At 41.6% G+C, this 15,029-nt stretch overlaps 1 protein-coding gene and 1 pseudogene across 1 annotated transcript in view; both read right to left on the minus strand.

The window, feature by feature from the left end:
- Positions 1-15,029, minus strand: part of SNRNP40 (small nuclear ribonucleoprotein U5 subunit 40) — a 33,992-nt gene that overhangs the window by 12,085 nt on the left and 6,878 nt on the right. Inside the window, exon 5 of the mRNA XM_059136609.1 lies at positions 2,180-2,302. Within this exon, the coding sequence (XP_058992592.1) occupies positions 2,180-2,302 (123 nt within the window). The remainder of the gene's footprint in view (positions 1-2,179; positions 2,303-15,029) is intronic.
- On the minus strand, positions 8,716-14,782 carry LOC131809483 (small nuclear ribonucleoprotein G-like; annotated as a pseudogene).

The raw sequence follows: 15,029 nt of genomic DNA on the forward strand, positions 1-15,029 counted from the left end.
TTTTGGAAATGGTCAATTTTCAAATATTATGGGACATCTAAGCGGGGGAATGTTGAGAGCTTGGCTGTATGCAGGGGTCTGGAGCTGAAGATCTGGGCCGGAAATATAAAGTCAGCATACAGATGATAAAGCCATGGACTTAGGTGAGAACTGTCCAGGGAAAAGGGATATAGTGAGAAGCACCTAGTAAAGGACCTTGGGGAATAACGACATTTCAAATATGTATAGAGAGTTTCCATAGTGTAGTGGTTATCACGTTCACCTGACAAGTATATATAGAAAGAATGGCTCTCAGAGGTATTTGAAAATGATATGCCAGAGGGGGTAGGAGAGTATACTGTTACAACTATTAAAGATTAAAAGAATCTACTGAAGGGGCACCTGGGTGGCTCAGTGGGTTAAGCCACTGCCTTCGGCTCAGGTCATGATCTCGGGGTCCTGGGATCGAGTCCCGCATCGGGCTCTCTGCTCAGTGGGGAGCCTGCTTCCCTCTATCTCTCTCTCTCTGCCTGCTTCTCCATCTGCTTGTGATTTCTCTCTGTCAAATAAATAAATAAAATCTTAAAAAAAAAAAAAAAGAATCTACTGAATTTAGGAACAGGGAGGAGGATTATTGGTGACCTTGAAGAAAAGGTCACCAATGAAACAATGGAGGCAGAAGCCAGACTGCTGAGGAGTGATCAGGAGACATGGAGTGGAGGAATGAAATGGGGTGGAACTGAAGACAGTGAGTGTAGAACAATCATCAGAGGGCACTTCTCATAGGCATTAAGAGCAGGACTCTGAAACCCGAGTCTGGGTTTTGCCGGACTTCTTTTAATTCAGTTTCTTCATCTGTAAAATGGCGTGAATAGCATTTATTTCATAGGGTGCTGTGAAGCTTAAATGAGTAAGAGAAAGCTCGAAGAACAAGGCCTGACACTGACAGTGAGGGTCCCACGGTAACGATAACATTATTACTGTCACCACCACGAAAGAAGTCTGGCTGTGAAGGGGAAGACGGACAGGGCAACAACAGGAGGAAGTGGAATGAAAGGAAGACTCCCCACCCTAAGGCCAAGAGCTGAGCGCAGCGGGAGTGATGATGCGAAGACAGAAGAGCAGACTGGAAACAGGATCTGGGAAAACAGATGGTATGAGGGCCCAGTCAGGGAAAAGGAGCCGATATCCTTCCAATGAAGGGACTACCTTTAAACAAAAGCAAGGACATTTCATCTGTAGTAGCAGCAGAGGAGGCAGGGAGGGAAGGGCACACAGTCTTACATTTTTAGATAGGAACAGTAGGAAGCTGGATATTTACCTACAGTTATCACTCTAAAGGTAAAACAGAGGGCCAAGAATCTTTGAAACACTTAAGGAAGCCAGTATGTAAAGACAGACACAACCTACAGTTATCACTCTAAAGGTAAAACAGAAGGCCAAGAATCTTTGAAACACTTAAGGAAGCCAGTATGTAAAGACAGACACAAATTGTGTAACCCCCAAAACACTTTCCAACCACTGGCATTTGCTATGTCCAGAAACCGCTACGTGCTCTAATTAATGCATTAAGTTCATTTAATCCTCACTACAACCCCATGAAGTAGATGTTATTATTGTGGTTATTAAAAGGCTGTTAAAGAACTTGCTTGCAGTCCTAAAAAACTAGAAAATGACAGAACTGGGGTTAGAAACCAAGTTAATTGGTCAAAAGCACGAGTACACTGTGCTGCTGTGTGGACCACCGCCACTCTCACATCATCACCGCCTTCCCTCTTTCTTGGCTGTGGATTCTCTGAAACTTCCTTTGTGCAGTCTCAAAGAGAAAGACACACTCAGAGATCAGAGTTGAGAATCACAGGGTGATTCAACGCTATCTCAGCAGGCCAACAGAGTGAGGGGGAAAAAAAGGTTGCAAATGTCTTTAGCCAGGGAACGCACTCTTCACGTTCACAGACTCCACACATGGGGCTTCAATTCACATGAACTGTCTGGTCCCTGATGGCATTTATATGCTATAATGCAACCCTTGACTTAGAAGTCAATAAGGATAGGGCAGAAAGAAAACAAGATTTAAGTTACTATCTTCTTTGTAGTTGGTATAAAGTACAAAGCTATCACAAACTCAGAAGTTTGAAAAGACTACCATCTGTGAATGGAGACAGGTGAAAGGGAGGTGTAACACAAACATTAAACATACCTTGATATCGTTGTCTATTCCACCAGAAATAATCTGGTCACTTGTGTCATTGAAGGTCACAGCTAACACCTGGTAGGTGTTCTGAAATGTCTGGATGGCTGCTTTCTTCCGGATGTCCCACAGCTGAAGCAGAGGAATAGGAGGGTCTATGGTCAAATATCATTGTAAGTAATTGCATAGTACATCCTGAAGTCTTAAGGATTTTGTAGAGGTAAATACATTTTTTTTCTTTTTTGAAAGATTTTATTTATTTATTTGACAGAGAGAGCGAGAGTGTATGCACAAGCAGAAGGAGTGGCAGGCAGAGGGAGAAGGAGAAGCAGGCTCCCTGCAAAGCAGAGACAGCCGGATATGGGATTTAATCCCAGGACTTCAGGATCATGACCTGAGCTGAAGGCAGTGGCTTAAACAACTGAGCCACCCAGGTGCCCAGGTAAATACATTTTTAACAGGGACACCATTCAGAAACTTGTCTGGATATTCTACTAACATGGTGAGAAGTGATGTAATTTGGCCAATGTATCTGAAAGTTGGGGTAACAAATTACTTTGGTTGTATTTTCAGACACCTTTGTTAAAGTATGAATAATCATAGTTCATCAACATGCCTTAGAATGGAAATCCTCTGCTTGCTTAGTTCATATGCTCTTTTGCACAGCAAGGATGTCAGACCAGTGCTTTCAAACTGCAGCATTAATGAGCTGTGGCTCACGTTAAAAAACATACAGAGAGAGGTTACATCAATGAAAACGGCAGAGTAGGGAATGCTAAAAGGTTGCCCCTCTATAAAAGCAGAGAATTATGTGGCAAAAATCCTGGCAGAATTAACTTTCTCAGAACTCTAGAAACTATTCAAAACTTTGTAGCAACCAGTAAAATGCTTAATGAGGAAAAAAACCCTCCTGAGTCTTGGTAAAAAAGTTTTAGTGTTTTAACTTACCCTGTCTCCCTCTCCTACTCAGCAAGAGCTCTGAAGACAATGGCCCATATTCCCAGTATAGGTTCCTATACCAGAGGGACTAGAATGGACCTTATTCTCAAAGAACTGTGGTTGTTTTTAACTTTCTGGTGGCTCCCTGAAGGATGAACTTAAAAGGTTTGACTTCGTTTTGCATAACTTGGAACTCTGCCAGGGCAGAGGCATTTGTTTAAAACATTTAAAGGCAAATGCATTAGCCTCTGCTGTCTGGGGCCAGGGATGAGAGTTGGGGCAAACTGTACACAAACCAAAAAGCTTGGGAGAAAAGCTGGGGAATGACACAGTTTGGAGAAAAAGAGCTTTGAAAAGCTGACGTATTCCTAGGACTCTAGAAGGCCATTTGCATGCCCATGTCTGGCACATGTTCAGAAAAGACCTGAGAAGGTCCTAAGCTCTCTTGCAGACCTGCACAAGCTCCGCACAAGCAGGAAGTGAAGGCTAACAGAAAGTTGTAAACTGACACAAAGCTGTAAACTGCCTGGTAAAGACAGACACCCCCCAAACATACACAATGAGTCTGCAAAGACTGGGGAGAGGTTTTTTTTCCCACAAGTGATTAAGAAAATCTCTGTCAAATCATTAGTGAGCCACCAAGCTAATGCAACAGAGATTTCAGTGGCTACACATGGCAAATAATACAGACTTTATAAAATTACCTCAGAAAATTCACTTAATAGGAGTGCCTGGGTGGCTCACTTGTGTGGCTGATGTCTGGTTTCGGCTCAGGTCATGGTCTCAGAGTCCTGGGATTGAGCCCTGTGTTGGATGGGCTCTGTGCTTAGCAGGGAGTCGCCTTGAGATTCTCTTTCCCTCTGCCTCTCCCCCTGCTCATGCACTCTCTCTCTCTCTAATAATAAGTAAATTCTTTTTTTAAAAGATTTTATTTATTTATTTGACAGAGAGAGACATAGCGAGAGAGGGAACACAAGCAGGGGAAGTGGGAGAGGGAGAAGCAGGCTTCCCGCCGAGCAGGGAACTTGATGCAGGGCTTGATCCCAGGACCCTGGGATCCTGACCTTAGCAAAAGGCAGATGCTTAATGACTGAGCCACCCAGGCTCCCCAAATAATAAGTAAATCTTAAAAAAAAGAAAAAGAAAAAGAAAAAAAAAGAAAGGTGGGGCACCTGGGTGGCTCAGTCATTAAGCAGCTGCCTTCAGCTCAGGTCATGATCTAAGGTCCTGGGATCGAGCCCCGCATCAGGCTCCCTGCTTGGCGGGAAGTCTGCTTTTCTCCCTCTCCCACTTCCCCTGCCTGTGTTCCCTCTCTCACTGTGTCTCTCTCTGTCAAATAAATAAATAAAATCTTTAAAAAAAAAAAAAAAAAGGAAAAAGAACAAGATAATTTACTAAACAAGTAGCAACAACAAACCCCTGGGAGAAAGTAATTTCCACAGTTACCACATTATAATATTCAAATGTTTTCAACAGGAAATTATGATGATGGGACAACTGGATAACCATACTCAAAATAACAAAAGCAGACCTTTATCTCATACTATATGGAAAAATATACTCCATGTGGATAAAGACCTAAATGTAAAAGTTAAAACTATGACATTCTTAGAAGAAAACACAGGGGTAAATTTTCATGGTCTTGGATTTGGCAATGAATTATTAGCTATGAAACCAAAAGAACAAGTGACCAAAGAAAAAACATAAACTGAACTTCATAAAAATGAGAAACTTCTGTACAAAGGACAGTATCAAGAAAATGAGATGAGAAGATAACCAACAGTGGTAGAAATATTTGCAAATCATGTATCTGATAAACATCTAGTATCCAGAATGAAAAAAAAAAAAAAACATAGTTCAACAACATTGCAAATAGCCCCCAAAATGGGCAAAGGCCCTGAATAAACATTTCTTTTCAGGAGCTGTAAGCACAAGAAAAGAGGCTCAGCATCATGAATTAGCTGGGAAATGCAAATCAAAACAACAATTAGAGATTGCTTCACACTCACTACGATGGTTATAATTAACAAAAAAACAAAAACCAAAACAAAAAAGGAATCACAGAAACTAACAAGTGATGGTGAGGAAAAATCGGAACCCTCGAACACCACTGGTGGGAATATAAAATGATCTGGCTGCTGTGGAAAAGCCTGTATGTTCCCCAAAAAGCTAAAGCAGAATTACCATACAACCCAGCAATCTTCCTCCTAGATATATACCCAAGAGAAATGAAACAAAAACTTGTACACCAATCTTTGTAGCAGTGTTAAAAAGGAATGAAATATTAATACATGTCACAACAAGGATGAAGCCTGAAAACATTAAGCTGAGTGAAAGAAACTGAACACAAAAAGGCCACTTATATGATTCTATTCTATTTATATGAAATGCCCAGAAGAGGCAAGTACATAGAGACAAAAAGGAGATTAGTGGTTGCCAGGGGCTGGAAGGTAGGGAAAAAGTACTGACTGCTAAATGGGTATGGGGTTTCTCTTTTGCCCTCCTAATCTTTGTCAGTCCCGGTCTCCCTATAATGGACTGTTCCCACCCTTTTCTAATTTTTATTGGGGGGGGGGGCGGTTTTGGTATTGGATCATGGTGATCAGCACACATATTGTGAATGTACTAAAAGCCATTGAATTGTATACCTTTTAAAATGGTTAAAATGGTAAATTTATGTTATGTGAATTTTACCCCAATTAAAAAAAAATATAGAAGAAAATGTCCCCTATAGAAACGGTTGATTCATAAACACAGATGTATTGAGGGGAGTATATTCTGGGTCATAGTATAAAATGTATTCCTTAATGCAGATTGTGATTTAAAAAATGTTTAAAAGTTACTAGTTAATCCCAACTTTCATGGATGAATAAACTAAAGAGCAGGGCGCCTGGCTGGCTCAGTGGGTTAAGCCGCTGCCTTCAGCTCAGGTCATGATCTCAGGGTCCTGGGATCGAGTCCCACATCGGGCTCTCTGCTTGGCAGGGAGCCTGCTTCCTCCTCTCTCTCTGCCTGCCTCTCTTCCTGCCTCTCTGCCTACTTGTGATCTCTCTCTGTCAAATAAATAAATAAATAAATCTTTAAACTAAAGAGCAAAGATAGAACTAACTTGATGAGAAATACCCAGTAGGTCAAGGGCAAAACAAGGACAAGAATCTAGTATTGTCTGATTCCATTACATTCATGTTGAATTTACTAAAAAGTGTTAATTTCTTATAAATACTAAACATATGTTTGTTATAAAAAGTTAACATTTATTTTCAACAGCTGTTTGACTTATTAACAATAGAAGAAGATAAAGATTAGGTACAACAACTCTAGAACCCTATACTCTATAAACAACTAGGCTCTATTTAATAAAAAACAGACTTATATAACATGGGTCTACATTAAAAAAATTTTTTTTTTAAGTTTATTTATTTTTAGTAATCTCTACAACCAACATGGGCTTGAACTCACAACCCTGAGATCAAAAGTCCCATGCTTTGGGCGCCTGGGTGGCTCAGTCGGTTAGGCATTTGCCTTTGGCTTGGGTCATGGTTCCAGGGTCCTGGGATGGAGCCCTGGGTTAGGCTCCCTGCTGAGCAGACTCTGGAACCATGACCCGAGAGCTTCACCACTCCTAAATACCTTTGTGCGTTTGTCCTATGAAATACATATAATAGGGGTGTCTGGTGGCTCAGCTGGCTAAGCGTCTGCCTCCGGCTCCAGCCATGACCCTGGGGTCCTGGGATCTAGCCCTGCGCTAGGCTCCCTGCTCAGTGGGGAGTCTGCTTCTCCTTCTTCCTCTGCTGCTCTCCACCCCCACCTCCCACCTCCCACCCCTGTTCATGTGCTCTCTCTCTCAAGTAAGTAAAATCTTTGGGGTGCCTGGGTGGCTCAGTCCTTAAGGGTCTGCCTTTGGCTCTGGTCCTGATCTCAGGGTCCTAGAATAAAGTCCCATATTGGGCTCCCTGCTCATCAGAAAGCCTCTTTCTCCCTCGCCCTCTGCCCCTTCACCCCACTCATGCTCTCTCTTGCTATCTCTCTCTCTCTCTCAAATATATAAAATCTTTAAAAAAATCTTAAAAAATCTTTAAAAAATCTTAAAAATATGTGTATATATATATGTATATATACACATATATACATGTGTATGTATATGTGTGTATTATATGTATCTCTTTTTAAAAGATTTTTATATTTATACACATATATATGTGTGTATATATATTCCTATAAAATCTTAACACAACCTATCAAAATTAACACCAATACATTATTATCATCCAATCCTCAGATTTCATTCAAGTTTCACAACTTGTCCCAATGTCTTTTATTGCAAAGAGATTCAGTTCAGATTCATGTGCTGAATTTATGGGTCATGTTTCTTTAGTCTCCTTCAGCCTGGAAGAGTGTCTCAGACTTTTCTTGACCTTGATGCTTCTCAAATAATAGGATAGTTATTTCATAGAATGTCCCTCAGTTTGGGTTTGTCTGATATTTCTTCATGATTAGATTCAAGTTATGACTCTTTGGCAGGAATCTCACTGGAGTGATGCTGTGTTTTCACTGTATTTTGTTGAGTGGCTCATGGTTTTGATTTGTCCCATCACGGATAATGTTCAGTTGATCATTTGATTAAAATGTTCTTTTGACAAGCATTATTGCATAAGATGTTCCAGGTTCATCTTGTACTTTTCCTGCCCAGGCCTAAAATAAGGAGTCCTGGTTTCTTTAGTGGAAAATGGTATTGAAAGACCAAGATGTACCCAGTAGCTATGCTCACTGCTTTGGGGGTATTGTTCCTAAACCCTCTCAGTGGATAGTTGCCAATATATGCACACAATATATGCACACACAGGCACATGCACACTTAATCTATTATTTTTCTATACCTATCTGTTTTATGTGTTGAATCCCACGAGTTCTCACTGATACATCCAGTTCAATGCCAACAACACAAGATGCATTTTAGTCCTCTCTCCTGTACTGGTAACTCCTTTCTCTGACAATGAGAAGTCTGTCTCCCGTTATACTTATTATACTTACATGATGAAGATTCCTGTGTGTAATTAATCTCCTATATTCTTTTCTACTCTTCCCCTGCATGAATGTCTTCCTTTCTCTGTTTGAACTGTGATTCCCATTTCCTATGTGGACCCCCTCCTCACCCCATTTGGGTTATCCCTTTGTATGAATGCTCCCTTCACTCTGCTCTGGCTCTAATATCCCTCTGCAGGCTGCCTTTCCTCAGGAATGCTATCCTTAGCCTCAGTCTTTGGACCTAAACTGCTCTCATCCCATGTGGACACTCTCAGCTCAAGCTCATACACATACTTTCTCCCCCACCAATGCACAGATGAAACTTTTACTCTGCTTAGGCACTGACTCTATGTTGGGCTGCTCTCCCCTCCAATTCCCCATACTGGGCTACCTACTCTGTCATGTGGACATCCTTACCCTTGTCAGTCCCCATCTCCCTACAATGGACTGCTCCCATCCTGCATGGATGCTTTCCTCACCTCACTTGGGCCCTGACACCACTTTGGGCCATGATGGCCCACCCGCACCTCTAACCCAAACACCTTCCTTGCTTTGGTCTGTGTAATGACACGAGGACTAAATTGTTTATAAAAGGGAACAATCTTTATTTATATATATGTTTACATATATAAAAGATAATAATAATATGTGTGCTTTAAACCTATATACAATATAAAAAATGATTTCCTTTAAAATTTTTAAAAAGAATTTATTTATTTATGTGAGAGAGAGCATGTGCACATAAGAAGCAGGGGGAGGGGCAAAGGGAGAGGGAGAAGCAGGTTCTCTCCTGAGTAGGGAACAGACACGGGGCTTGATCCCAGGACCCTGGCATCATGACTGGAGCCAAAGGAAGACATTTAAGTGACTGAGCCACCCACGTGCCCCTAAAAAATGATTTCCTAGGGGTGCCTGGGTGGCTCAGTGGGTTAAGCCTCTGCCTTCGGCTCAGGTCATGATCTCAGGGTCCTGGGATCCAGCCCCGCATCGGACTCTCTTCTCAGCAGGGAGCCTGCTTCCCCATCTCTCTCTCTGCCTCTCTAACTACTTGTGACCTCTGTCTGTCAAATAAATAAATAAAATCTTAAAAAAAAAATGATTTCCTAATTGCTTTATTAGAAAGAATGAATTGTTAAAAACAGTATGAAAACTACTAGTATGGGGGCACCTGAGTGGCTCAGCTGGTTCAGCATCTGCCTTTGACTCAGGTCATGATCCTGGGGGTCCCAGGATTGAGTCCCGCATCAGGCTCCTAGCTCAGCTAGGAGTCTGCTTCTCCCTATGCCTCTGCCCTTTCCCTTCCTCATGCGCGCACGCTCTCTCTCGCTGTCCCCCTCTGAAACAAATAAATAAAATCTTAAAAAAAAAAGCCAACTACTAGTATGGAGAATGTTCAGGCTGCCAGTTCTAGACCGAAAATACTAAAATTACTGAAAGCTTTGTTTTCTTTTGAGAATTCTGATGAGTAAAATACAACACAATGTTTCCCCCCTTATAAACAGAGGTTATTAAATTCCCACTTACAAACCTAGAACAGAAAACAATAAAGCAACAATCATAGGTTTAGTGTGGTTTCTCAGATGTACTCCTTCGAAATCCATCCTGATTTAATCATTAAAAGACTACCCAAAGGGGCACCTGGTGGTTCAGTCGGTTACGTATCTGCCTTTGGCTGAGGTCATTATCCCAGGGTCCTGCGATCACGCCCCTTGTCAGGCTCCTTGTTCAGCAGGGAGCCCGTCTCTCCTTCTCCCTCTGCCTGCTGTTCCCTGTGCTTGTGCTCTCTCTGTCAAATAAGTAAAAAGACTACCCAGAACCCAAAATTCGTGCCAAAGAAAGAGTAAAATGACTGGTCCTACAAAGTAGTATGTCCTTATGTGCCCCTGAAATAAAAGTCACTATTTTTAGGTCTCAGTTTCCTCATTTGAAAAGGAGGGTGCAATGGTGAGTGTAGCATAATGTATAAATCTGCCGAATCATTATGCTGTATACCTGTATCTCATTTAACATGCATCAACCACACTCAAATACAAATAATCATAAAAGAGTAAAATGATGATGCTGGATGAGATCAATGGCTCCTGAACTGTCAGACCTGCTACACCAAATCAGAAGAGTAACAGGTTTAAAAATTCTGGTTCTTGGGGCACCTGGTTGGCTTAGTGGGTTAAAGCCTCTGTCTTTGGCTCAGGTCATGATCTCAGGGTCCTGGGATCAAGCCCCCCATCGGGCTCTCTGCTCGGCGGGGAGCCTGCTTCCTCCTCTTTCTCTCTGCCTGCCTCTCTGCCTACTTGTGATCTCTGTCAAATAAATAAATAAAATCTTTTTTTTTTTTTTTTAAAGATTTTATTTATTTATCAGAGAGAGAGGTGGGGAGAGAGCGAGTACAGGCAGACAGAATGGCAGGCAGAGGCAGAGGGAGAAGCAGGCTCCCTGCCGAGCAAGGAGCCCGATGTGGGACTCGATCCCAGGACGCCGGGATCATGACCTGAGCCGAAGGCAGCTGCTTAACCAACTGAGCCACCCAGGCGTCCCAATAAATAAAATCTTAAAAAAAAAAAAATTCTGGTTCTTAAAAAGAAAACAAACAAACAAACAAACAAACAAAAAAACCCATTTACATTAGCACCCAAAAAAGAGGAATATTTAGATATAAACTTAACAAAATATGTACAGGAACTAAATAAGGAAAACCTCAAAACTCTGATGAGTGAAATCAAAGAACTAGGGGTGCCTGAGTGGCTCAGTCATTAAGCATCTGCTTTTGGTTTGAGTCATGATCCCAGGGTCCAGGGATCGAGCCCTGTATTGGGCTCCCTGCTTGGTGGGAAGCCTGTTCCTCCCTCCCCTACTATCCCTGCTTAGCGTTTCCTCTCTCGTTGTCTCTCCTCCTCTGTCAAATAAATAAATAAATCTTTAAAAAACAAAACAAAACAAAAACCCAACTAGATAAATGGAGAGCTATTCCATGTTCATGCATAGGAAAACTCAATATTGTCATTCTCAACTTCATAGATTCAATGCAATTCCAACCAAAATTCTAGTAAGTAGTTTTGTGGAAATCAACAAATTGATTCTAATGTTCATATAGAGACAAAAGATCCAAGATTGCCAACACAATACTGACGCAGAAACTAAAGTTGGAAGACTGATGATAACTGACCTCCAAGACTTACTTTAGGGGCACCTAGGTGGCTCAGTTGGAAGAGCATATGACTTGTGATCTTAGAGTTGTGTGTTCGACCCCAGGTTGAGTATAGAGATTACTTTAAAAAAAAAAAAAAAAAAAAAGACTTACTATAAAACTACAGTAATCCAGACAGTATGGTCCTGGAGAAAGAATATATCAATGGAAGAGAACACAGAGCCCAGAAATAGACTCCCATAAATACAGTCAACAGATCTTTGACAAAGGAGAAAAGGCAATGGAACAAGTGAGTTTCTTCAACCAATGGTACTGGAACAACTGGACATCCACATGCAAAAAACATGCATCTAGACACAGACCTTGCACCTTTCACAAAAATTAACTCAAAATGCATCACACAGAAGAAAACACAGATGACCTGAGGTATGGCAATAACTTTTTAGATACAACATCAAAGGCACAATTCGTGAAAGAAACAATTGATAAACTGGACTTCATGAAAGCTAAAAACTTCTGCCTGAGAAAGACAATGTCAAGAGAATGAGAAGATAAACCATGAGACAGGGAGAAAAGATTTGTATATCTGATAAGGGACTATTATCCAAAATGTACAAAGAACTCTCAAAACTCAGCAATAAAGAAACAAACAACACGATTAAAAATGAGCTAAAGGGGCACATGGGTGGCTCCAGTCGCTTAAGCACCTGCCTTCTGCTCGGGTCATGATCTCAGGGTCCTGGGATCAAGCCCCACGTCAGGTTCCCAACTCAGTGGGGAGCCTGCTTCTCCCTCTTCCTCTGTCTGCCGCTCCCCCTGCTTGTGCTCTCTCTCAAATAAATAAATAAAATCTTAAAAAAAAATGAGCTAAACGGGACGCCTGGGTGGCTCAGTTGGTTAAGCAGCTGCCTTCGGCTCAGGTCATGATCCCAGCGTCCGGGGATCGAGTCCCACATTGGGCTCCTTGCTCCGCGGGGAGCCTGCTTCTCCCTCTGACTCTGCCTGCCACTCTCTCTGCCTGTGCTTGCGCTCTCTCTCTCTCTCTGACAAATAAATAAAATCTTAAAAAAAAAAAAATGAGCTAAAGATCTTAACAGACACCTCACCGAAGAATGTACACAGATGACAAAAAGCATATGAAGAGATGTTCCACTTTATGTCATCAGGAAGATGTAAATTAAACTAACAGCGAGGTATGACTACATACCTATTAGAGAAGCCAAAATCTGGAGCACTGACACCACCAAATGATGATGCAGAGCAACAAGGATTCTTGCTCATTGCTGGTGGGAATGTAAAATGGTACAGCTATTTTGGAAGACAGATTTGTGGTTTCTTTCTCCTTTTAAGATTTCATTTTTAAATAATCTCTACATCCAACATGGGGCTCAAATTTACAGTTCCAAGATCAAGAGCTGCATGCTCCATCAACTGCCAGCTGGGCACTCAGACTGGTGGTTTCTCAAATACTAAATATGCTCTTACCACAGGATCTAGCAATCGTGGTCCTCAGTATTTACTCAACAGAGTTGAAAAATTTAGGTCCACACAAAACTCCCACATGGATGTTTACAGCAATTTTATTCATAACTGCAACTCTGGGAAGCAACTGAGATGTCCTTTAGTAAGTGAATGAATAAACTGTGGTATGTCCAGACAATGGAATATTATTTGGCACTAGAACAAATGAGCTACAAAGGCTGGAAGAATCTCTTTATTTTTAAGGAGATAGGAATTTACTGAACATACTACAAGGCAGCGGTGCGCAGGACAACAGAGGAGAGGCTGTCTATAAGACATGGAAGACTCTTAAAATGCATGATTACCAAGTAAAAGAAACCAATCTCAAAAAAGACAAAACTATGGAGACAGTAAAAAGATCAGTGGCTGTCAGGGGTGGGAGGGATGAACAGAAGGAGCACAGAGGATTTTTAGGGTAGAAAAAATACTCTGTATGATACCACTGTGATGGATACATGTAATTATATGTTTGTCCCAAACCACAGAATGTGTAACACTAAATGTGAACCCTAATATAAACTATGGACTTGGGTGATTAGGATGTGTCAGTGTAGGTTTTTTTAAAAAAGATTTTATTTATTTATTTGACAGACAGAGATCACAAGTAGGCAGAGAGAGAGAGGAGGAAGCAGGCTCCCTGCTGAGCAGAGAGCCTGATGCGGGGCTTGATCCCAGGACCCTGAGATCATGACCTGAGCCGAAGGCAGAGTCTTTAACACACTGAGCCACCCAGGCGCCCCTGTGTTAGTGTAGGTTTATCAATTGTAAAAAATGTACCACTCTGGTGGGGGATCATGGGAGAGGCTATGGATGTGTGGGGGAAGTGGGTATATGGGAAATCTCTGTATCTTCTCCTCAATTTTACTGTGAACCTAAAACTGCTCTTTGAAGAAGTTTTTTTGTTTTTTTTTGGCTATTAAAAGCTCAATATGAAAATGTACACGATCTGATTTTTATATTGTAGTAAAACAAGTACTATGGAGAAGGGACATGTGGAAGCAGTTGATTCTTCTGATGAACACATCCATTGTTTATACTCGTTCTAAGGCTTCTAACATGATGATACTATTTCCTCATATTACCACCATTCCATTATTGTTCTGTTGCCCACCAGTTGCCATCTCCACACATTCATCTATCACAAGATTCATAAATGGATCGAACCCCCGCAATATTCCTTGAACATGTCTGCCACCATTTAATTTCAATGATAATTTCTTATCCATAAATATTTTCAACTCGGGAGGGTTAGCTTTGCTCGGGGTGTCTACTCGGTGAGCTTAAAGATGCCTCCAAACGGAATTCATGGCATCCCTCACGCTCTAAAGAAGTCTTAATTTAAAAACAAAAATTCCCATTCTAGACCTACTGAACTAGAATCTTGAGTTTTTTGGTTTTGTTTTTAAGATTCTATTTTTTATTTGTCAAAGAAAGAGAGAGAGAGTGAAAGTGAGCGCAGAAGCAGGGGGAGCAGCAGGCAGAGGGAGAAGCAGGCTCCCTGTTGAGCAAAGAGCCCAATGTGGGATTTGATCCTAACTCCCTGGGATCATGACCTTAGCTGAAGGCAGATGTTTAATGGACTGAGCCACCCAGGCGTCCTGAGAACCTGGTTATTTTTAATAGGTTCTTCAGGCAGTCTGACATGAAGACTAGCTGGAATCACTGAACTAAATGATCTTGTTACTAAACCATATACTGACCTTTTTATATAATGACTATACTTTTACAACAGCTTTGTAAGACATGTATATTGCTGTCACTGTTCTAAAGACCAAGAGACAGGATCAGAAAAGTGAACTGCCTGAGATCACATACTTAGGTAAACAGCTCAGTCAAGAATCCCAGGGAATGCCTCGGTGGCTCAGTTGGCTAAGCAGCTGCCTTCGGCTTGGGTTATGATCCCAGTGTCCTAGGATCGAGTCCCGCATTGGGCTCCTTGTCAGGAAGGGAGCCTGCTTCTCCCTCTGCCTCTGCCTGCCACTGCCTGCCTGTGCACGTGCTCTCTCTCTCTCTCTCTGACAAATAAATTAAAAAAAAAAAAAAAAGATCCACTCAGGTGGTCCATTTTATTCCAAGTCACAAAGGTTCAACATGGTTCTAACATGCTACAAGATCCTTAAAAATACTGCACATTATTTTAAAAAACCTCTGTTTTTGGGGTGCCTGGGTGGCCCAGCCAGTCAAGTGTCTGCTAACTCTTGGTTTCAGCTCAGAGCATGAGCTTAGGGT

This window comes from Mustela lutreola, chromosome 10, assembly GCF_030435805.1.
Source record: "Mustela lutreola isolate mMusLut2 chromosome 10, mMusLut2.pri, whole genome shotgun sequence".
NCBI lineage: Eukaryota > Metazoa > Chordata > Mammalia > Carnivora > Mustelidae > Mustela > Mustela lutreola.